Source organism: Fonsecaea nubica (genome assembly GCF_001646965.1).
Source record: "Fonsecaea nubica strain CBS 269.64 chromosome Unknown Scaff83, whole genome shotgun sequence".
NCBI classification, from domain to species: domain Eukaryota; kingdom Fungi; phylum Ascomycota; class Eurotiomycetes; order Chaetothyriales; family Herpotrichiellaceae; genus Fonsecaea; species Fonsecaea nubica.
Window position 1 is genome coordinate 1 of NW_019173756.1, and position 22,788 is coordinate 22,788.

General features: G+C 51.9%; 9 protein-coding genes across 9 annotated transcripts; 5 read left to right on the top strand and 4 right to left on the bottom strand.

The window, feature by feature from the left end:
- Positions 1-329: 329 nt before the first annotated feature.
- AYO20_09221 (hypothetical protein) lies at positions 330-4,130 on the bottom strand (the record flags this gene model as incomplete). Its single annotated transcript, XM_022647492.1, has 2 exons — positions 330-3,926; positions 3,984-4,130. 2 exons carry the CDS (start codon positions 4,128-4,130, stop codon positions 330-332), a joined length of 3,744 nt encoding a protein of 1,247 aa, XP_022496481.1.
- Positions 4,131-4,909: 779 nt separating this feature from the next.
- Positions 4,910-5,665, top strand: AYO20_09222 (hypothetical protein; the record flags this gene model as incomplete). The annotated part of the gene is made up of 1 exon (XM_022647493.1): positions 4,910-5,665. One exon carries the CDS (start codon positions 4,910-4,912, stop codon positions 5,663-5,665), a length of 756 nt encoding a protein of 251 aa, XP_022496482.1.
- Positions 5,666-6,239: 574 nt separating this feature from the next.
- Positions 6,240-7,355, bottom strand: AYO20_09223 (hypothetical protein; the record flags this gene model as incomplete). Its single annotated transcript, XM_022647494.1, has 1 exon — positions 6,240-7,355. One exon carries the CDS (start codon positions 7,353-7,355, stop codon positions 6,240-6,242), a length of 1,116 nt encoding a protein of 371 aa, XP_022496483.1.
- A 330-nt stretch (positions 7,356-7,685) lies between these two features.
- On the top strand, positions 7,686-9,217 carry AYO20_09224 (RuvB-like helicase 1; the record flags this gene model as incomplete). Its single annotated transcript, XM_022647495.1, has 4 exons — positions 7,686-7,829; positions 7,882-8,101; positions 8,153-8,700; positions 8,756-9,217. 4 exons carry the CDS (start codon positions 7,686-7,688, stop codon positions 9,215-9,217), a joined length of 1,374 nt encoding a protein of 457 aa, XP_022496484.1.
- A 2,190-nt stretch (positions 9,218-11,407) lies between these two features.
- Positions 11,408-13,532, top strand: AYO20_09225 (hypothetical protein; the record flags this gene model as incomplete). Its single annotated transcript, XM_022647496.1, has 2 exons — positions 11,408-12,913; positions 12,993-13,532. 2 exons carry the CDS (start codon positions 11,408-11,410, stop codon positions 13,530-13,532), a joined length of 2,046 nt encoding a protein of 681 aa, XP_022496485.1.
- A 1,323-nt stretch (positions 13,533-14,855) lies between these two features.
- Positions 14,856-16,042, top strand: AYO20_09226 (hypothetical protein; the record flags this gene model as incomplete). The annotated part of the gene is made up of 2 exons (XM_022647497.1): positions 14,856-15,103; positions 15,286-16,042. The coding sequence occupies 2 exons, from the start codon at positions 14,856-14,858 to the stop codon at positions 16,040-16,042; spliced, it is 1,005 nt and encodes a 334-aa protein (XP_022496486.1).
- Positions 16,043-16,261: 219 nt separating this feature from the next.
- AYO20_09227 (hypothetical protein) lies at positions 16,262-19,366 on the bottom strand (the record flags this gene model as incomplete). The annotated part of the gene is made up of 1 exon (XM_022647498.1): positions 16,262-19,366. The coding sequence occupies one exon, from the start codon at positions 19,364-19,366 to the stop codon at positions 16,262-16,264; it is 3,105 nt and encodes a 1,034-aa protein (XP_022496487.1).
- A 205-nt stretch (positions 19,367-19,571) lies between these two features.
- Positions 19,572-20,701, top strand: AYO20_09228 (cytoplasmic tRNA 2-thiolation protein 1; the record flags this gene model as incomplete). The annotated part of the gene is made up of 2 exons (XM_022647499.1): positions 19,572-20,634; positions 20,667-20,701. 2 exons carry the CDS (start codon positions 19,572-19,574, stop codon positions 20,699-20,701), a joined length of 1,098 nt encoding a protein of 365 aa, XP_022496488.1.
- A 106-nt stretch (positions 20,702-20,807) lies between these two features.
- Positions 20,808-22,352, bottom strand: AYO20_09229 (hypothetical protein; the record flags this gene model as incomplete). The annotated part of the gene is made up of 1 exon (XM_022647500.1): positions 20,808-22,352. One exon carries the CDS (start codon positions 22,350-22,352, stop codon positions 20,808-20,810), a length of 1,545 nt encoding a protein of 514 aa, XP_022496489.1.
- Positions 22,353-22,788: the final 436 nt, after the last annotated feature.

Sequence of the window (22,788 nt, forward strand, 5' to 3'; positions counted from 1 at the left end):
TTGTGATGTATGCTATGATCGTTAGTCTCTCTTTTTTCTGTAGAGAGAGGTTGAACGTCATCTCGTCTTTGTTCGTTGTTTCGTGTATGTTTGTGTGGTCGACCTTGTGTGTCTCTCTCTCTCTCTCTCTCTCTCTCTCTCTCTCTCTCTCACTCTCTCTCTCTCTCTCTCTCTCTCTCTCTCTCTATGCAAAACAAGGGGAAATTTCCCCAGTTCCAACAAGCCCGCACGTCCTACCGTGTTACTTTTCGTACGTTATGCCAAGGAATGGTAGGACATTGTTCCCGACACCTACCTACCCATAGCAAGAAGCCAGCCCTCGGCAAGACTCAACACTCTGCAGAGCCACCGACACCAACACCGACACCGGATGCGGATGGTGGTGATGAGAGGTCCACCACGATGCGCACCGACTTCTTTGGCTTTTCACAGTTCTGCTGCGACCCGGCACCGAAGATCGAGACTGGGCTTTGTTGTCCTGCTCGCGGCGAAAGTGCAGGCGCAGGCACAGGCCGCCATGGCGAGGGGGAAACGGGATTCGGTCCAAAAGCCACCGTCTTGCCTTTAATGTCTTTTTGCTTTTTCTGCTTCTTCGAGGGACGTTCGTCCTCCAAGCCCAGGATGAGGTCAATGTCCTCTGCATCGTCGGTGTTGACAAGGCCATCGTCCCGTCTCGCGAACAACGGGACAGGCGCGTCTAGTTTTCCCCCTCTCATCTGCTCTTTTTCGTCATCCGCAATCTTCAAAAATCCTTCGCCTCGAATGATCCCGTTCATCATGCCGTCGTCCAGGAGGCTTTTCTCTGCCTTGACCAGCTCCGCATTGCTCATTTGTCGACGCCGCTTGAGAATCTTCTCCTCCAGGGTGCCTCTCAGAACGAGGGTCTCGACGTAGACAGGGCGTGTTTGGCCGATGCGATGCGCCCGCTTGATTGCTTGCGACTCGACGTCGGGCTGCCAGATGGGGGAGACAATGAAGATCCGGCTGGCGGCTGCCACGTGGAGGCCATGAGAGGCTTGCTTGAGATCCATGAGCAGAACGCGGAACACCTCTGATTGGTTGAAGGTCGCGAGGTATGCTGCGCGGCGCGTCACCGAGAGAGTGTTTGCATAAATGAGGAATTTGACCGATAGCAATTCAAGAGCCTCAGCTATCCAGAAAGCGATGTTGTTCGAGTCGTAGAAGATGATAATTTTCTCCGTTGACTGGAGTGTCAAGATTCGTGAGCAGAGGTAGTTGAGTTTCGCAGATGTGAACCCGACAATACGTGATTTAGCCAGTGCTGCTGGAAGGACGTGATTATCTGGCAGGAATAGTCGCTTTCTTGGTGATTGGAAAAGTTCGGGAGCAATGTCTCCCACTGAAGAGCGGACAGGAGACGGAGTAGCCGATTGGTTTTTGACCTTGGGTTCCTCTATTGCGCCCGCTGTGGGAGGTTTCTTTCCATTCGAGCTCGAACGGACTTTATCTCTGGCTTGTTGCTCTTCCGTGGCTCGTTCACGAGCCATTCGCATTGCTCGAAGTCCTGCTCCAACAAGACCCATCAAGGGTCCCTCTGAGCTAAGATGGCTCAGCACATACTGCTGGACTTCTCGAGCTTGGACAGTTCCAAGGAGGAGAGGGTTTGATAGTTGGCCATCCAAGGCCCAAGATTTGGCAGCATGGTCGGGGAAGTCTTCGATATATACGCCGATTTCATGGTAGACCGAGAAAGCACGCCAACCCGAATCACTCAGGGCTCGTTTGCCATTCAATATTGCCTCGCTCAGCAACGCACCGTCTTCGCCAGAAATCTGGCCAAGGTGTTCGTCCAGGTATTTGTGACTGACCCTCAAGGTCTCGACCACATCATGTTTACTGAATCCAACCCAGTGGAAGCTGGATCGGCGGAGGTTCACGATCAGCTCATCAAGGGATTTGCGGTTCTTGGGATGAAACATATAGTCCTCGTCTATCCTTTCCGAAGTAACTGCATTGGAGGTCAGAACCAACCGGAAAAGGTTCATGCTGAGTTTGTCGTAGAAGCTCGGGTCCAGATAGACTGTGGTGTTGTGCAATGGAGGTAGGCAGAGATCGACATCGATATCCTCAATCCGATGGCGGATGATGAGGGACTGGAGCATTGTTCGCAGAGCTGGTGCAAAACGACGTTTGCCAGATGCATCGAAAGGAGAGAGATATCTTTTCCAGTCGGCGTAGTCAGAACCTTTTTGGTTTGCCCAGGGTTGTACCTTGAGAAACCTGACAACAATGGCGCGTAATCGTTCCATATCTTTGAGTTCTTCCGTCGATGTATCTGTGGCTTTTCTCCGTTCCAAGGCTATCTCAATGGATTGTCTCCGTAAAGCTTCCGTGCCGTGGTTGGTTTCGTCGAGTGCGAGATTAACCTCAACACCGTGAAGCGAGTGGGATGGTGTGCCAGACACGACCCACCGGCGTTCGATGGACATCTTGTCCAACATCGCCATTGCATGTGTTCGATAGCTTGAGCCAGCGAAGCCATGCCCCTCGTCGCAAATGACGCGCAACCATCGAACTTCTGTTAGTTGGGACCGAAATCTCTCCTGACCCTTGAACCGTCTCCCTTGGTTGAGATCATCATCTCTATATTCTTGTTCAAAGCGTGACTTGGTGATTAGCACAATGTCATGTCTTATCAATTCCCTCCAGTGAGGTATATCCTTGGTGGTCGAGTCCAAAACCAAAACGTCAAGCGCCTTTTCTTGTGTATGCATTTCTATCTCATGTTGCCATTGGACAAGAAGATTAGGTGGGACAATCAACAGTGTTGTACATGCAAGGCGTAGCACTCGGAGATCTTCTCTTTTCTTCCCTCGTCGATCCGGCGTCGTCGGGTGGAAGATGGGTTCAACAAACTCACCATCATACTTGGCCAGAGCGTCCGTGCAGCTGTCAAAGTGGTATCCCTCTTTCTTGAGACATGCAAAATGGGCTTTCCACGGCACACCATTCTGTTTGATCGCTCTTGCTGCCAGGTCCAGCAAACTAGGTGTTCGTGCATTGAGCTCCGCAGTAGTTGCGTTCACTCTACCCTCCGGGATTGTAGGATAATGGCCCCTAGTTGCTAGGATCAGGGCAATGCATATCAGCGTCTTGCCGTAGCCCATGGTTTCGGCGAGGATGCCACCACGAGATTCACTATAGAGATGAGAATGACGGAGAAGAACGCCTTCATAGACATCTAGATAGAATATTGTGCCATTGAGATCTCGGAGGGCCTGCTTTCGTGGGTCGAGAAACTTGGAAGGATTTATTTCCCTCTGGAGCATCGCGGCCACCGACCGCCTCTGGTAGGGATATAATGAGGTTTGGAGGCCGTTGATCTGGTTGTCAAATATGCCACGCATGGACCTCTGACTGTGCACACAAGAGCCCGCATCATCAAGGGAAGTTTGTGGCGAGGACAAGGTATTAAAGATGTAAAAGAGGGATTCCTGCTGGAAGTCATCTGGTTGCTTGTACGTCTGCAAGGGCAAAGCCGGGTCGTATTTACCATCCCACGCGTCCCGAGAAATGTCAATGAAGTCAATGAGCAGTTTCAGAACCTTTCTAAGATCCTTGATCGAGCCTCTAGTACTTCGGTTGACATCCTCTGGCAGTGCATGGACCCTCAACGAGGCACAATCAGGACGGGTGACATGGGGAAGCAGGAGAGTTTTGATCCATAGCCGCTTCTCGCCTAATTTCAGCAAAGGGTGAGGATGTGTAGCTTCTCCCGCGGGTCCAACCATTCTCCAGCTATCACTGAGCGCATTTTCAGCAGTGCGGATAAGGCGAACAGATCCAAGCGCGACATAATCGTCAGTGAAAGGCGTGGTCTCAGCGCCTAGTCGACTCGGGTTGTGGCCAGTTGAGTCCACAGTGCCGGCAGTCCAGTGGGACGCCATCATACCTTTTTCAGAGTCCTAAACACCATCAGCTTGACCTTGAGAGCAGCATGATGTACGAAAGGGCATGTCTACCATGAAGTTTGACTCCACATGTGAGGCGGAACTCTCAGTTGTCGAGGAGGCGACGAAGAACTGATCCGTATCAAAGAATTGGTCTTCGTCATCCTCTTCACTATCGCCGCCGTGACTCGAAAGTGCACGAGAATGTGATTGGGACATGACAGTGATAGTCGAACAGAAGTCTCGTGGACAAGTTGATGTAGGCTGAGTCGGTGCCTTGAACTTGAATAGAGTTGGAATCGTGTGGGAGCTAGTAGGATGAGTTTATATTTGTGTCTGACAGAAGGTTTGCAGAACTGCGGGCCACATTAGCTTTTAAGATTATGTCAGACAGTGGGATTTTCTGGGAAGGCTGAATATTGCACTACAGCCTAGCAGTAAGTCAGGGGAAGTCTACGAGTCCAGCCTCCTTGATACCTGCGACATCATGTGCCATGGCAAGGCTACATCTCCGAGAACTCACTTCCTACTATACCGAGTAGAGGGAGAGAGAATGATGGAATTTCAACAAAGTTCTTTACCCCGCTTATGATTGTCCAAGTTTGCTCATAATATACCTCCGACACCTCGCCTAGTGATTTGCACAGGAAACCTCATATCCTTGATGAGTGTGCCAAACCAGAATCGATAGAACACACAAGTCTAAGAAGAAGGAGAAATGCGGTCGTGGCATCTCGACCCATTCGCCGGTTGTTCGGAAAAGCGAAGCCAATCGCTCAAAGTGGCTGACAAATCCAACCTCGACTTCCTTAGATATAGACAACCATGACAACCTCGGAAGCCACCCTTGTGTCTTCCGGCTATATCCAACTCTTCACAATCTTCACTGTTCGTTGACAAAATATCTTCAATTCGAAAGACCTCTTTCTCTCCCCTATCCCACCTATAAACCGCCAGTTTTGATGCTCTTTATCCAAACACGAAACTCCCTGCTTAGAATGACGAACTATAATATCACCATTACCAGTGACGTCGTATGTCCATGGTGCCTCATAGGTCATGCGCGTCTGTCTCGCGCCATTGCAGAACACAAGAAGACGTATCCCAATGATAGCTTTCACCTGAAATACTTGCCTTTTTATCTCAACCCACCGCCGCAGCTGACCAGTGGGAGGGGTCCAGCGCCTCCACCTTTTCCAGCACCGTCGCGCCCAAGGCGTGAAATGTACGCTGCAAAATTTGGACCTGAGCGCGCCAAGCAAATGGAAGCCATGATGACCCAGACCGCCCGTGCTGAAGGGTTCAACTTCAAATTCGGCGGTATGACTGGGCCCTCGAGGAACGGACACCGACTTGTCCACTGGGCACAGGGGAAAGGAGGCGAGGACTCCCAGAACAAGGTTATGATGGGTCTCTGGAGGCGCTATTTCGAAGAGGAAGTTGATATCACCACTCTGGACAATTTAGTGGATGTGGGATTGGAAGCTGGGCTGGGCACCAAGGAGGAGATTACCGAGTATCTGACTTCTGGCAAGGACGGGGAGTTGGTGGACAAAGAAGCAGAAGAGGCGCATCTGAAGGGCATCTCGGGTGTGCCCTTCTACGAGATCAACGATATGTGGGAGGTATCTGGCGCGCAGGATCCCCTAGCCTTCCAGAAATTGTTCCTCAGGTGGAAGGAGTTGGAGGCCAAGGGACAAGTGCCCACAGGTGATGCCGGCGCGAAGACTTCTGCAGGAAATGGCTGCTTGTGAGCATGAAGTCGGAGTGGTTGGAGCGAGAGATCCATCCAAGGATGAGAAATATGATTCTGCGCGCCTCATGGAGTGAAGATAATGTCACTGTCGCCAAGGAAACAACATCACAATCCCAGTAGCGCGACGCGGATCGATGGCAGCCAGACCAGTGAAGCCCACTATGACTTGTCCATAGAAGGTGAATATATATATCTTTGCCTGATTGCCTCAAAACAGCACACACTTTTGAAAGTATGATTTGGCTGTATAGTACATAATGTTCAAGAATTGCCCTCATCTTTTGGCCATTTGTGTTGGGAATACAACATGTCCATTTGACAATGATTTACAATACTTTATGGCCGGCCACCTGATCTGTTGCTGTGACTCTGCGAATCACCATGTGTGGTTGACGCCAGTATCTTGGTTTTAACTCGGTGGCTTCTCATTGAGAGCTTGTTTCCACCGAATGGCTTTCGGCCGACCTGAAGGATCGAGGGCGGACTGCTTAGTCGCCGTCCTGGGATTCGATTGAGGCAGCTATCCGCCAACCCTGTGTAAGCCAATCCTCACAGTTCCACATTGTAACCCCTCAACCTTCCCGTTCCGTCCTTGTCTTCGACTGCTGAGAGTCCGGTAGTGCTGCCTCGCTGCTAGCCACATTAAGTTGAGGATCACTCGGCGACGTGTGGTCTTCTGAAGCGTTTCCCTCGATGTGTCTTTCGATGTCTCCGGAGCTGGTTCCCATCGTTGCTGTCGCCACCAACTTTTCATCACCGCTGATGACCTTGTCGCTGTCTTCAACAGAGGTAACTCCTGATGAGATTTCTTGCAGACTGTCTCCAGCAGACTTCTTGAAGGTCCTGAGACCTCTGTAACTCTTGTCAACGACATCCGGCTCTTCCAAATGTTCCGGCAGGCCCAATGAGAGCGGGCTACTGCGGTTGAGCGTCTCCAGTTTCGGGATTTGGTAAACTTCTTTCTCCCCGCTCTCGATCCAATTCCTCTGCACATGCTTTTCGAATCGGTCGGCCGCCTCTCGTAGATCACGCCAGGCCGCTTCTTGCTGCTCGATCATCTTCGCCCGGACGTTTTCATCATTCCACGCGTCTTCAAAGGAGCTTGATAAGGAGTAGTGCGTAGGCAGGTTGTATTTTCGCAACTGTTCGGCGTGCGCTGACCGGTACTTCGGAGATGTCATGACCAGCCATCGCAGTTTCCAGCCCAGCATACCCAGCTCCTTTATTCTGGCAGGCTTCATTCCAGTGACATATTGATCTATACCGCCACATTTGCTGATGGTTCTCATGACTCGGGCAGTAATAGGGATCTTGAGCTCCCTATTCAACGCTTCGCTCCTCACAGTCTCAACCCGGACATTAGGGAACCAATGTCGCAATGTCTTGCCCTTATTTCTGCCCTTGGATATCTTGCTCCCAGATTGTACCGTAGCGCCACCATAGAGACCGAAATTTGCTTCTGGAAATTGTTTATTCTCGCCGTAAGGGTACACGGGCATCAAAGGGTCTGTGTGTCGCAACCGGTAGACGTCCAGCAAGGTATGTTTCCTATCTTCGAGCTTAAAGGTGAATCTGGGCTTGAAGTACGGGTTTGAGTGTTTGACCGGGTGTCTGTAGGAGAGATATTGGAGAGAGGTAGGACTGCGGAGCACCTCGGGGAGCTTCGTGATCGTTGTGGGAGCCGCCATGGTGAAAGTAACACTACGGGGTGGAATTGAAGAAAAGGACCAAGATAAAGGGGAGTAATAGAGGTCGAGGAGCGCACAAAAAGCACCCGCGTGTGGCAGTCTGTGCAAAGCGGTGCTGTTGCTGGGTGCATCGAGTAGGAAAATAAAGTAGCACAATTGAGAAGTATAAACCTTGGTGGATTTTAGCGCGCAATTCCCAAATTCTGGGGACTGCCAGTGACAACCGCCATTTGACCACCAAAATCACAATTTGTCCTTCTTTTATCTTCTGTGTCAGAACGCGATCAACATCGTGGCTCTTCTAGCTTTATTTCCAAAGAACTAGCGACCATGGTCAACATCAGCGAAGTCAAGGGCAATGCGCGCGAGAACAGGACTGCGGCGCATACGCATATCAAGGGATTGGGCTTGCGATCAGACGGCACTGCTGAACCCAATAGCAATGGATTCGTCGGGCAGGCTGCCGCGCGTGAGGTACGTTTCCCATGTCCAAGCAGAATCTATTCGCTCTTTTGACAAATATTAGGCCTGCGGAGTCGTTGTAGACCTGATCAAGGCCAAAAAGATGTCAGGAAGAGCAGTGCTATTAGCGGGAGGACCTGGCACCGGCAAGACAGCTTTGGCACTGGCAGTATCACAAGAGCTGGGGACAAAAGTGCCGTTTTGTCCAATTGTCGGCAGCGAAATCTATTCCGCGGAGGTCAAGAAGACAGAAGCCTTGATGGAGAATTTCAGAAGAGCAATCGGTAAGCTGAACCCTTTCATGTCCCTTAATGAGCTGGTACTGACCACAACAGGTCTCCGCGTGCGCGAAACGAAAGAGGTGTATGAGGGCGAAGTGACCGAGCTCATCCCCGAAGAAGCAGAGAACCCCCTCGGCGGTTTTGGCCGCACCATCTCCCACTTGATCATTACCTTGAAATCCGCAAGAGGCACGAAAAAGCTCCGCCTCGACCCTAGCATATATGAAGCTATCCAGAAGGAGCGAGTGACGGTTGGCGATGTCATCTATATAGAAGCCAACACCGGGGCATGCAAGCGGGTGGGTCGCTCAGACGCCTACGCGACCGAATTCGACCTCGAGGCAGAAGAATACGTGCCCGTACCCAAAGGAGAAGTCCACAAAAAGAAAGAGGTTGTCCAGGACGTCACATTACATGATTTGGATATCGCCAACGCGAGACCTCAGGGGGGCCAGGATGTTATGAGCATGATGGGCCAACTGATGAAGCCAAAAAAGACCGAGATCACGGACAAATTGAGGGCAGAGATCAACAAGGTGGTGAGTAGGTATATTGATCAGGGTGTTGCGGAGTTGGTCCCTGGTGTCCTCTTTATTGATGAGGTGAGTACATTGATATTCAGCACTTTGCGAAATGTTCTTAACCGGTCTTTGCCAGGTTCATATGCTCGACATTGAATGCTTCACCTATCTCAACCGCGCCCTTGAATCCCCCATCTCACCCATCGTCATCCTCGCCTCAAATCGGGGCAACACTCTCATTCGCGGTACACAGGACATCACAGGTGCCCACGGCGTCCCTCCTGATCTACTTGCCCGCTTGCTCATCATCCCCACACACCCATACAACGCGTCCGAAGTTCAGACCATCATCCGTCTACGCGCGAAGACTGAGGGTCTCTCAATATCCGAATCTGCACTGGAGAAGGTCGCGCAACATGGCACCAATGTTAGTCTGCGATACGCCCTACAGCTATTGACTCCCAGTAGCATTCTTGCAAAGGTCAATGGCAGGCAGGAGATTGGTGTCGAGGATGTGGCAGAGTGCGAAGATCTGTTCATCGATGCGAGAAGAAGCGCCAAGGTCGTGGAGCAAGCAGGAACTTCCTTCATTAGTTGAGGGCAGCAAGATCACGAATCCCACCAGTCAGCTATTATACCCGCTCACCAATCAGCTTGAAGAGGCTGGCATGCAGAGAAGGAGGTGCGCAAGTGAAGCCTAGCAGTCCCCGGCTTGACAGAGACTGCTCCAGACATAATATCGAGCTTCCAACAGAGGAACTTTGGGAAGTGGCTTCATGGCTAGCCTACGCGACGCTATTCAGGCTAGAAAAGGCGTAGAGGACCCATCACCTCCCACGAACCTGGAAAGGTTGCTGCGAAATCAAAGCCAGAACCACGAAGAGACGAAATTTGGTGTGGTGAATCGCACGGGCACGCGAATCATGTAAAACATCCAGTATTTGAACAGTAATGAGTTTCCAAGTTAAATTGGATTGGGAATATTTTCTGCGCAGGAAGTCATTGGCTAAAAATTGAAAATTGCGTGACTGAAATACGCAAGCATAATATTCCCCGTGTTCGCCGAATTGCCTATCCAGAATCTATCCTCCTCCTCTTTCCTTCTCGTCAACCAGACACACGCTGCAACTATGAGAGTACATCTCTAGGGGACAAACGGGGGGAGCGGATCGTGGACAACTATCTGCACAAGATACCGGTCAGCGCATGATATAGACAGGTACATGGAAAATAGCAAGAGTCTCAGGTAAAGATCCAATCAGACATCCAAGGAAGATTTGCCGCTCAACGACACCTGGACTTAAAATAGGTTCATATGCCAGGGCTAGCGTGGAAACTGCGAATGTGGAAAAGGTTTTCATCATAGGAACCAAGGGAAAGTAGACACAAGGCGATGTGAGACGGGGTAGGGCATCTGCAAAAACGTACCTCAAAGAATCTTACAGCAACACATGCCTTAGAGAAACTCTACTTCTCCATCGCAATCCTAGACTTCGAGTCAGCATCAGACCACACAGAGAAAGAAACACAGCAGATGTTGTAGAAGCGTGTGATAGTCAGACATTAAATACTGGCTAGTAACAGACTGTTCAGCGATGACAGTCCGAATGTTTCTTCAAGGGCGACTCAGGATAGAAAGAAGAAGAGGTTTGGTTGTCATCTTGCAAGCCGCGTTTTAAGAGGCAGGAGAATTCGTGGAGAGTGTGCTTACCATGTCTCCAAGTTACAGGATATAGTACCGAGCCTGCACTCCTCAGGACATGAAATGGAATCCAGGAATTTGCTGTGTGGGAGTAGAGACAGAATGCAGAAGAACACAGGTGAAGAATACAAGCACAGAGGGAAAAGAGGTGCCGAATTTATTTTCTGAAACGGCGAGCCGCTAGTGCTGTATCGGGTCAAGCGCGTGCTGCACGATTGCTTGGCGGATGATTGGGGGATGTTGGCCGGGCCTGGCAAGTCGCTGGGTTTCAAGTTGGGCCCCGATGGCCACACCACCCACCCCCCCAGCATCTTCCGTGGTCTGTAAGTGTCTCTCCCTGCACACCTGCAGATCCTGAAGTTGCACCTGCGACTTGGAACCTGATCTTCAGTCTTCACCACCCAGGCTGGGACAGTGTCTGCTATTCAGTCTCAACTGGCGCTCTCGCTGTCTTGTCGCTCTTTTCCCTTCCTCATCGCCCTTGACTCTGCTTTTGGAGCCTGGCTCCCAATTTCCGACCGGTTCTCGTCCACACTGGGCCGGGGTCATCAGATCACGAGTACCACCGCAGTGTACCAACCCGATAACATCGCAACGGCCACTCTCACAACACTCGGATCATCTGCCTCGCCAGGTTAATCGCTCTAGCTGCTCCTCTGCGATCCACGAGAGGATGAAATGGTCATGAAGCCTCTGCGCGCTTCCATCACTGCCGCCACCGCCCGATGATTCGATTATCGTCGTTGTCGCGACACTGATCTAGCCCCGTAAGACGACCTTCACACGGCGAAACATCGCAGGATCTCTTGCAATATATCCACGTTGCGCCGACCACCTGCAGGAAAATACATCGTCCCTCATATCTATCCGCTTGCATGAAACCTCCCGATCATACAAATGTGACAACATTTCGCTCCGTGCCGAACAACTACAGCGTCTTTCCGCCAAAAAAGTGGGGCCAGAGGGACTGGAGGTGGGAAAAAAGAGAAGGACCAGATACCCAACAGAAGTAACCAGAACTACTTCGTATACCGTCACGCCGGAATTGCGACTCGATATATTCCTACATAAGCACTCTTGAAGATGATGGCCCAAAGCTTCCCGCACCATGCGGGTATTGCTCCAGGGCATCCTGGAATTCCTCCAGGTCATCCCATGGGGATGCAGCATCCTGGTGCCGCTCACATGGGAGGTCAACCTGGGCCCGGAATGATGCAGGGCATGCATCCAGGAGTATCTGCGCCCCAAGTCACCCAAGGACCCATGGTTACTGGTATGCCACCTGGTGCTGGAACTCCAGCTCCAGGACCAATGCACAACGGTATGGCCATGGCTCATATGAATCCCCAGCAGGCCATCTTTCAGCAGCATAACCCGCAAATGAATTATGGCCAAGGGATGATGACTCCACAGCAACAGCAGTTCATGGCTCGCCAGCGCATGATGCAGCAGATGTCTCAGGCTCAAGCACAAGGCATGCCTATGGGGATACCTAATGCGCCGGGCTTCAATCAGGCTCAGCTGGCGCAGATGAAGATGGGTATGGGCATGCATCCGCAAATGCAGATGAATCCCAACCATCCTCAAATGCAGAGCCTACAACAACACCAACACAACCAGCAGCAGTTAATCCGAGCTCAACAGGCCCAGGCTCAGGCGCAACAGCATGCAGCGCAGATGGCAGCCGCTGCGCAGAATCAAAGGGCAGTAGCTCAACAAATGCAAATGTCACGATCGCAAGAGCAAACTACTCAACCTCCACAATCACAACCCACGCCCGCTCCCCAAACACAACCTCCTCAGCAACCTCCTCCGACTTCTCAACCCCAAGCTCAACCCGCTCAGCCAAAGCCCCAACCACCACAACCACAACCCGTAAACAACCAACCACAAAATCAACCGGCCAACCAGCCAGTCAAGACGACGGAGCCCGAAGAGGAGCCTCGTATTAAGCAGCAACAAGAAGCCGCCGCGAACATGATTCTGTCCGAATTACCCAAACAAGACATGATCGGAGGCCAATGCATTTTGAAATTGATCGAGTACCAGGATCTTCTCGCCCACCCGGAACGACCAAATGATTTGGACTACTGGGAGGCATTGATCACTAGATTCTTTTCGCCGATCGGATCATTGAGACAACAGTTTTTCAACAACAGGTCCGGCGGGGACAAATCTTTCCAGCTCCAATTTCCCTCTCTCGCGCGTTACTACCATTCTTATTTTGCAAGCGGAGTCAAGCAAATCCTGCTCCAGTCTTTTGAACATACGCAAACCAAGACAGCCAACGGTGGCGTCCATATCACGAGTAGCAGTGCGAGCTTGACATATGTCTTTGGCAACGATATTCGAGTGACCACCAACGGACAGCTGCGCGTTCTGTTTGACGACGTTCAAACCATTGAGCACCTGAACATCAGCTCGACGGGATGGCAGGAGTACATTCCACGCAATGTGTTGATGCAGCCCATGTCGCCAGAAATGAAGCAGAGTCCCAAGATCACGAACAAGAACCTCAAACGCACACAAGGCAAGGCAAATGTATCAGGAGCAGGGCCAGTGATTCCTACCTCAGGTGTGGGCGAATGGGGCGTACCCCATCACATCTCCCAATTTTTAGAGGCATGTATGATCTTTTGGTGTGGCTAGACAAACACTAACGCATTTTTAGATTGCCGAGGTGATGACGGCCATGGGCCCTCTGATGGAGTATTACCAGCACCATCCCGGTATCTCTCCCAAAGACACGTTACTGCGAGTAACGCAAGAAAATGCACAAAACATGGCCCACGCGAACAACACGCGGCTGAACCAAATGGCCAGGGCCGCCAACGGCCAAGTGGTGTTCCCAAACCAGATGAACCCCGGCATGAATGGACCAAATATGATGAACTCACCTGCAATGGGACATCTTAACGTTCCCCAAGCTCAAGGGTCACCCATGATGGGAGGCCCAGTGCATACACCAAGTCCTGCCCAGAATCCCACTGCGGGAGGGGTCGCCATGATGCACCAGATGAGTGCCCAGGGATCCAATCTTAGCGGGAGTCAAGGTCCAAGCACAAACACCAGCCCGAACGTTTCCAACAAGAGGCGACGAGCGAGCGTGGTTAAAATAGAAGAAGAAAATGCACAGGGAGAGGTGAACGGAGCGAACAAAGTCAAGCCAAGTCCCAAACTCGGCGGCAAGAGGCAGAAGGGATCTGCATGAGCATTGAGCCGGCCCTACGGTCATCCCATGTCTCAAACAGAGCATCTCATCGACAGAAACCAAGTCCGTTCTGCTAACCTGTGAAAAGGTGTAGAAGGTATCTGGCCTGGAGTATCTACGTCGGTCGACATGCGCTGATGGCGTGATTTGAGTGGGCAGTCTCTTGGTGTCGTTGTTCGTTTTTTGGTTTTTTCTTGATTTGCATATACCCCCTTGTGTGGATTACCTCCGAAGGGGTTCGGTGTCGGTGTTGAGAGTCGGGGAACGGAAAGAATTTCTCGGCCTCATTGCGGTACAGGGCTCCAAGTGTGCCGTTGAACAGACATGGCTGCTGTCTAGACAAGCTGCGACGACTTTTCTTTGGGAAGCTTGCGACAAAGAGGCTTGCACACGGAGAAAATGGGCGGCTGGGCAGCTTTGACGCGATTTTGTATCATTATTTTGACTTTCTATATTTATCACAGGGAAGAATCTTGCAGCTTGGTTGGAGCTTGCCGGCCTCTGATGTTCTGGATATGTAATGCTCGAACGCGACATGGGCATACGAGCGTGTCAAGAGAGGAGGGAGATGCCGACATGCCCTGGCAGGCTGAACCTGGAACGAAGCCGACCGACAAGGGACGAGAAAAGGTGGTGCATGTGTGGATGGACATTCTGGTATCGGCGCGTTGGACACACTGGTGGTGCCAGACAAGCAAGAAGGAGTGGTACAGCGGGTGGGCGTCGGATTGGATATGGAGGATAAGGGATTCTGTCAATCAAGTATCGCCGCTGCTTGCTAATAGAAACTGAGATGTCTGTCTCTGGGAGTACTTCCATCTCTTGGTTTGCGATATCCTAACCGACCAAGTCCAGAGCCTCGTGGTACATCTGGGCCGGGAGAGCATGTCGGTAGTCTCGGAAGGGCTGGCTGGTCCTTTGGAACAAGATACATCCGGCGAGGCTTGGTGTAGAGCGCGGGCAGAGTAGCAGCTCGGATAGTTCGGGATGCGTAGAGGTGCTCGCCGTATGTGTCCTTACTGTGTATTCGGGGGGTCTCCGCCTCATAAAATTGAAGCTGAGTTCGGAAGTGTAGAGTGGGAGTAGTGGCGCTGGTCAGAGTTGGAGAAATATTGAAGTGAGAAGTGAATCTGATATCACCGACCACACCAGCCAAAAATATAAATCTCAAGACTCACCTCCCAGCATTCGACCCTTTCCCATTGCCGACTGTCATCGAAGAAACCCTTCCTGATAACCAAAAGCCTTTCTGTCGGGAGTCGACGGATATCCTTTTGAAGTCCGTTGGTGCAGCGGTAGACACCTGCCGCTCTCCGTCTGGCAATGGTGTCATCGTCTTCGAGACGCCGGAAAGAGGCATATGTCGAGATGGATAAAGAGGACCAGGAAGCAGAGGACTCCAAGCCAGATCCCCGCATCGAGACGGTCCTGATCGGCCTCTCGGGCCCGTCGTCGAGCGGCAAGACGACGTTGGCGAGGCTGCTGCGCGAGATCTTCAACCTCGACACCGAGGGGTGGAAAATCACCCTGTTCATCCTGCACCAGGACGACTTTTATAAGACGGACCAGGAGTATGTTTTTCTTCCCTCTATGTTCTCTACTCCCAGTCTCTCCCTTTTTTCGCTTTTGCTGCATCTACCGGATCAGTCGGTCCCTCCGTCTTCAACCCATTTTTTTTATTGGGTGGCATACTACACCCAGGTAGAAGACTATCCAGCTGCTGCTCTCGGGCTAACCTGCAACACGCAAAAAGCATTCCCAAGGTCACCGTCTCGTCCGAGGAATTCGGCACCCGCGAGCTCCAGGACTGGGACTGCATCGACTCCCTGGACCTCTCGTTGTTCGAGCACACGCTCACACACCTGCGCGACCACGGCCATCTGCCGCCGGACAGCGTGTCCAAGGAAGACCAGAACAGCGTCGGCCACAGCGGCGTGTCTCCCGACGAGGTGGCCGAGCATAGAGAGAGGGTTAGGACGCGGATAGACGAGCTGGTCAGGGGACGAGAGGGTCAGAGGACCAGTGGTGGTGGTGACGACGGAAGCACAGGCAAAGAGATCCGCGTCTACATCGTCGAGGGGTTCCTGCTCTACCCACAACCATCGTCGTCGACTCGCTTAGACTCGTCGTCCGAATATCCTCACTCAGCCGCGGGAGTCGACCACCTCCACCGCCTCATCCACACGCTGCTCCATCCGCTACTATTCCTCCCGTCGACGCGCGCCCAGACACTGTCCCGCCGTGCCGCCCGCTCCGGCTACGTCACCCTCGAGGGCTTCTGGGTCGACCCGCCGGGCTACGTCGAAGACGTTGTCTGGCCCAACTACATCCGCTACCACGGGTGGATGTACAAGGGCGGCAACGTCGACGGGGACGTCTTTGACGAGGAGAGCTGCGCGCGCCAGGGCGTGAGCGTCTGTCCCGGCGCGGGCGAGTGGAGCATGAAGGAGGTGTTGGACTGGGGTGTTCAGAAGGTGGAGGAAGTCATTCAGGAGAGAATCCAGACGTAAGAAAGGGAAGACGAAATCTCCTGATCAATGTCGACCTTTAGCATTATAGATAAGAGGCGAGCGACAACGGCATAGCGTGCGGCCTCACCCATCGAACGATCTATTGTCTAATAAAGAGGAAGTGGGAAACTGAGCCCTCTGGCTTTTTGGGTTTTCCAGACACAAGCCCCAAGATATCCTCTTCGGCCTTTTTCGAGATCACCTCGATCGACAAGAGCCTCAGTCGCGTACCTTAACCGTATCTCTGACCTTTTCATTCTCCTTCTCTGTTGGAAATCCTAGCCTAGGTGCCTTCTTCTTCTTTCCACGCTTGTCTCCAAATTGTTCGTCGAACTTCTTAATGTCCCTCAAGCTCGACATGTCCTCCGAGATACTTGCCGAAATCTCTTCTAGGGCTTTGTCGAAGTGCTTCTTTGTGAGTGTACGTCGTTCGGGATGCTGATATGGTTCCTCGCCCTTGTGTTGTTTGGCCAGTTCGTTCTCCTCCCGGACACAATTTAATGCCGCTGCAACAGCGACGTTCTTCAGGTCGGAGCCCGAATAGAAGGGTGTCTTTTTGGCGAGATCTTGTAAATTGACATCCTCGCCGAGTTTCTCGTTGCGCAGGTGTATCTTGAGGATCTCGAACCTATCAGGCTCCGTAGGCAGATCAACTAGTAACCGCCGCGGTAAGCGGCGGAGAACAGCATCATCGAGGTCCATAGGCCGGTTTGTCGCAACCATGATGAAGGCGCTGCCCGAGTCATTGCTCATACCGTCCCATTCTTTCAGAAACTGGTTGAGAAGTTCGCGGTGACTGACACGTCGACCCTGGTTACTCCTCGCACTAAACATAGCGTCTGCCTCGTCTAGAAAGACAACACAAGGTGATAGTTTCCTGGCCAGGCTGAACAGAGCTTTCACATTCTTTTCCCCTTCACCGACATACATATCGTTGATGTCTGCCGCGCTGACCTCAAGCATCGTTGCGCCGGACTCTTTGGCTACCGCTTTAGCGGCCAGAGTTTTACCTGTGCCTGGTGGACCATAGAGCAAAAGACCAGGGATTTTGTCGGATGCGAGGACACCATATTTAAAGGCCTCGGGCCGAATGAGCGATAGTGTGGTCAGCGTTTGGAGGGTGTCGATGGTTTCAACTGGCATGTGGACATCATTGAAGGTCGTGTTGATATTCTTGGATTCGATTATACCTCCCATCAACCGTTTCTCGTACTTGGAAGCCGAGGCACGGATTCTGGCGAGTCGGTCGTCCTTACTCATATGTCGTTCTGGAACTTCCTTCTTTGCTTCCTTTGATTGCTTCTCTGCCCACCGGATTTTAGTCTTGTCACTGTGATTCAAATGGGATGTTGCCGCGCTAATGATGGGCTGTGGTTGGTCTTGGTTTACAGGGGTATTGGCTTCACCCTCCGAGTTCGAGGGAACAGCTCCTGCGATATAGGTGGCCAATCGTTGCACATGTTGGTGATTCCACACTTGTCCTTCCAAACACGATCTGTCACTGCGAGTGATGCGGTCGAAGAAATCACCGCGCCAGAAGCCTGGCTCTAGGTGGGCAAAAACGGACGGCTTCCAAATCCTCAATGTTTCCCAGAGGTGTCTCATATTAACTGTGGCAATGCGTTGCTTCCTGTCGTGAAGAAGTGCAAGCTTGGACGTCGTGTTGGGCAAGACCGGAGTCAGGACGATATTTTGTGATTTCCCATCTTGCCCGCCGTTTTGGGATTCGTGAATGCGTTCCCGGGTGAACGGCTCCTGATCCTCACGCGCCGAATCGGTGCCAATGAGTAAAACGCATTCACCTTTGCTTCGACGCTGAGCTAGTAGCCTGTGAAGACAGTTCAGAAACGAGCGACCCAAATCTAAACTCTGGATGGCTCTAAAGTCTCTGACGTGAACAATCGCGCCATTCTTGGGGACACCACTTCGTTTCGCTGTAGTTTCTCGTTGCCGTTCCAGATCATCACCCTGCTCTCTCCCAGGAGTACCCGTGGCGGCCCGCCGATCCGTCAAGCTCTTTAGTAGTTTGTATACGAGTCCAGACAGCGCACCTTGCTCATCCCGTGGCTTCTGAGAGTCAGCAAAATCTGGCCACATTCTCAGCGTCCCTCGCGGCATATCTGAGCGCATGCCATCTCCAAAATCTGGAAGCTGTCCGATAATAGTCTTCAAGATAGCGGTAGGCCTTCCAATAAACATGGGCATACCTATCTGAGGAGAAGAAGGTGTGGATTCAAGGTCGTCCATCATGTCGTCGATGTCTCCATCGTCGTCGTCTACGTCTTGCGCCTCGTGGGAAGCACTATGTTCAGAGAGGTCTGGAAATGCGTGTGCAAGCACGTCGTAGCTAAGCATTCGGCCCGCCTTTGCTGTGGCTGGGTTTGTATGATTCCGGTGAAGGAGGTCTGCGATATCCTGCGCGTCCACGACCATCAAATCACAGCCGAGTTGGCGTGCAACATCCTGGACAAGATGGTCAAGGAGCAGATCGCCGTCCTTGCCAGCATATTGTAGATGGAGATGATCTCTGTAGGACTCGGCGCTATTTGGCGGATTCTTTGTTTGTGATATTTGCATGAGACCTCTTGCAGTTCGCATAACCTCTTCGTATTGTTCATCCACCACATAGTACCTCGAAGATATCGAGGAGCTCGACGTAGATTGCGCAGGGGATGTGGTGTCGGGTTGCTCCAATCTATCCTCTGTCTGTGAGGGAGCCGCATGCGAGTTTTGAGTAGAACTGGGGTCGCTTCCTTTACCCCCTGAGCCATGTGAAGGGTCACTGCCAGAGTCCGGTGAGGAAGTTTGTTCAAGAGGCTCGCCGGTCAGCAGATCTGCGGCCACCGTTTTAATCCTCGAGGGAGTGCCAGGTGCGAGGAACCCTGACCCGAAGAGGGCCACGTTGCTGTCCATAAACCATTCCGGAGCTTGGTATTCGGCCTCTCCATCTTTGTTCATGCGATTCCGCAGCCTTCTTTTCGCGGGTGAGCCGTAGAAGTCTTTCGCTCGAGCATCGTCCGCAGTTTGGGAGGTGCGGCTCTCATGAGGGCCTGATTGACGTTGATGGGTGGGGTCTGAGTCCTCCTCGACAGCGTCACAATCTCTTGCTACCTCCACTCGAGCAGCTCCATGGCTCTTTGAGTCATCACTGATCCCGCGACTGCTGAGAGAGCCAAAGCTGTTTGTCGGTTTTTGAGCAGTCCGAACGCGAGGCGCAGTGCAAAACGAGCGGTTTGCTCTCCGTGATTGGCGCTGGGCGCAGTTTCGACAACTTGAGCAAATGATCCGCGTGAACCGTAGTTCCGCCTGGAGAGTAGAATGCATTCGAGCGAGTGACGAGAAGGGGCATACCACGAGGGCAAGGGAGAATTGACCGTTGAAAACATTCAAATTATGGCGACAGGTCCGGACGAGTTCAATACTCCGCCGTATTTGCACGAAGTCACTCGTCTACTCCGCCGGATATTTTTGGCTCTTATTTCTGTGGCAAACAAAGTCTGAGTCTTCTGTATTCCTCTAGAATACAAGGATGGCGCCGACTATATGTGAGATCTGTGAAACCTCGCGAGCAGCAGTCATCCGACCAAAGAACTCCCAGAAGATCTGCAAACAATGTTTTCTGTCCGTATTCGAGGCCGAAGTTCACGACACCATCGTGAGCAACAAACTGTTCCGTCGTGGCGAACGTGTTGCCATCGGCGCATCTGGTGGCAAGGACTCGACAGTTCTCGCTTCGGTGCTAAAGACTCTGAATGAACGTTACGACTACGGCGTTGATCTCGTCCTCTTGTCCATCGACGAAGGTATCAAGGGTTACCGAGATGACAGCCTTGAGACGGTCAAGCGGAATGCCGTGCAGTACGAAATGCCCCTCGAAATTGTTGGATATGACCAGCTGTATGGATGGACGATGGACCAAGTCGTGGCCCAGGTAGGCAAGAAGGGGAACTGCACCTACTGCGGTGTATTTCGCAGACAAGCCCTGGATCGAGGGGCCGCAAAGTTGGGCATCAAACACGTCGTAACCGGTCACAACGCTGACGATGTTGCTGAAACCGTCATGATGAATCTACTTCGTGGCGACCTTCCTCGACTTGCGAGAGCAACTTCTATTATGACATCCTCCTCCGCGAGTGAGATCAAAAGGAGCAAGCCGCTAAAGTATGCCTATGAGAAGGAAATTGTTCTCTACGCTTACCACAAGAAATTGGATTACTTCAGCACCGAGTGCATTTACTCACCAGAGGCCTTTAGAGGGAGCGCGAGGACCTTGATCAAAGACTTGGAGAAGATTCGACCCAGTAGCATACTGGATATTGTTAGGAGCGGAGAGGACATGGCATCGCTGGTGCCCCCTGAACTGGCAAGTTCTACGTCTTGTGCTGCTGAAGGCGATGAGCAGGCAAATGGCTGTGGCAATCAAAACCAGACCAGCGACTCCATGGTCCGATTGGAGAAGGATCTGACCGCGAACGAAGCCGCTGCAGAACGTGAAACAGAGATTCGACTCCCCCAGCAAGGAGTGCAGCCAAGTATTCACGACAAGAAACGGCGAGGACGTCGGAAAGTGGTCAAACAAGTCATGGGTCAATGTGAGAGATGTGGTTATCTATCCAGCCAACAGATTTGCAAGGCTTGCTCTCTGCTGGAAGGGCTTAACAAGAGCCGACCGCACACTACCATCGAGGTGGGCATCGAGGAAGAAGAGGGAAGTACGACATTGATGAGGCAGACTGCCGGACTTGTTATCTCTGCTGGTTGAGACTCAGGCGGTTTTCCGTCTTGAGGCAATCCGTTTGTCGATCTCTGCGGCCATCCTCAAACAGGCTCTTTCTGCCAGCAACACCATTATCTGCACGAGGAGAATGACCAGCCTGAGCAAATAATTCTTCAAGGTCAGCATGGGTTTCTTAGCCCCGGACAATCTTGGATCCACGCAGTCGAAAGGCAGATTTGCTCCCAGATGACCGATGGCGACAGACAAGCCGCTACTGAAGCCGTCTTCATGGAAGCCAGACTTGGTCCATGCGCCGCAGTAACTAATGCCCTTGGTGTTTTGAATCTTGGACAACAGTTTCTGCGACTTGATTGCAGCCGCATCAAACAAGGGAAGCGAATATTCCCATATCCCCTGGGCCAGTCGAGGATCGGGCATGTGTAAGGGATTTAGTGTGATTAGAATAGGGCCCAACTGACTCTCTGGTAGTTCTTGGAGTACATTCATCCAGTATGTCAGACAGCCTCTGGAAACGTTCTTGCTTCTGGTAGGCGGGAATGGGGACTCGGAGATAAAGTTCAGCGATGACCATGCTTGTTGTCTCTTTGGCATCAGCGTGAGATCCGAGTGCAATACGGCAACGACCCTATCTGTCCGGAAACCCTTCAAGATGTCAGACTCTTCCCTGGATATGATCGGCTGCAATATTTCCAGGGCCTGTTCACACTGCGTCGCGACTATCACGTGGTCGAATGCATGGTCTTTCCCATTTGCCCTCAACCCGACAATGCCATTTTCACCTGGCGTCAGTGAGGTGACTTTCGAGTCGAGATGGATCCGATTGTCCGGGACATCTTTCACCACTGCTTCGATATACCGCCCACTTCCACCAGGGATGGTCCACCAATCTGAGGATTTGGGAGTCATATTCAGCATGTGTTGGTTGTACATGGATCGAACCACCGTGACTGCGGGGAGGTCCAATATACAACGAACGAGGTTCGTGCCCAATATGGCAGCCACCATTGGAATGAGATAGTTATCACGGAACTCTTGAGAGTAATTCTCGCGGTCGAGATATTCACCAATCCTTTCGTGGGACCGATGTTGGATCCTTTTTTGCTGGATTTCCTGGGTGATGGGGTCATCCTCGCCATCGTCATCTTTGAGAAGATCGAGTGCGAACTCTTTGAATCGGATGACCTCAAACACCAACTTCCACATGTCAAGTCTGAAGACATTCCTCCTCTGGGCAAAGACGGACAACCACGAAGTCCATGACCACTCGAAGGCGCCTTGATCGCGGGAGACGCCAAAAGTCACGGCGGTCTTCTTCAACGGAACACCCAACTCCTGGAGGAATCGGATAAAGTTAGGGGAGGTGGCGTTGTTGTTGTTGTTGATGACAAGCAAGCCGGCATCAACCTGGATCGTCTGACCGTTGGGTCCTTCGTAGGAAATGCACTTCGTATGTCCGCCTAGTCGCGACGTGGCTTCGAAGAGATGGACTTCATGACTTGTGCTGGTGTTGAGCGCCCACAAAGCGCCCAGGCCTGCGCAGCCGCTGCCCACGATGGCGACACGCTTACTCATGGCCTGTGAGATACAAGAAGTCTCAGTGCAATGGTCCTTTGTAAGATGTCGGCGTTCGGCGTGTGGCGTGTGGCCTGACTGCTTCGCATAGTTAGTTCATGGTTCAACCGTCCAGCATCCCAGCAAATCCTGTGATGTCGACGCTCAACGTTCATGTGTCTGTGACATCGATAGCTTGAGCGTCAGGGGTCGTCACTATGTAGTAGCTGAGTCTTTCAGCCTCTGTCAAAGTCAAATCCAAGTCGTGGTTGGGGGGTCCATGTACCGAGTACGAGGAATGTACGAGGTATTACGTGCATGCATCTGAGGTACAAAAGCGGCGTCAAGGATTTCCGAAATGGGACCACGCTGTACATGTCGCTCCATAAAGCATACCAATACCAAGTATTGTACATTCAACTATGATACACAGGCATCTCTAGCCCTCAATTCCATC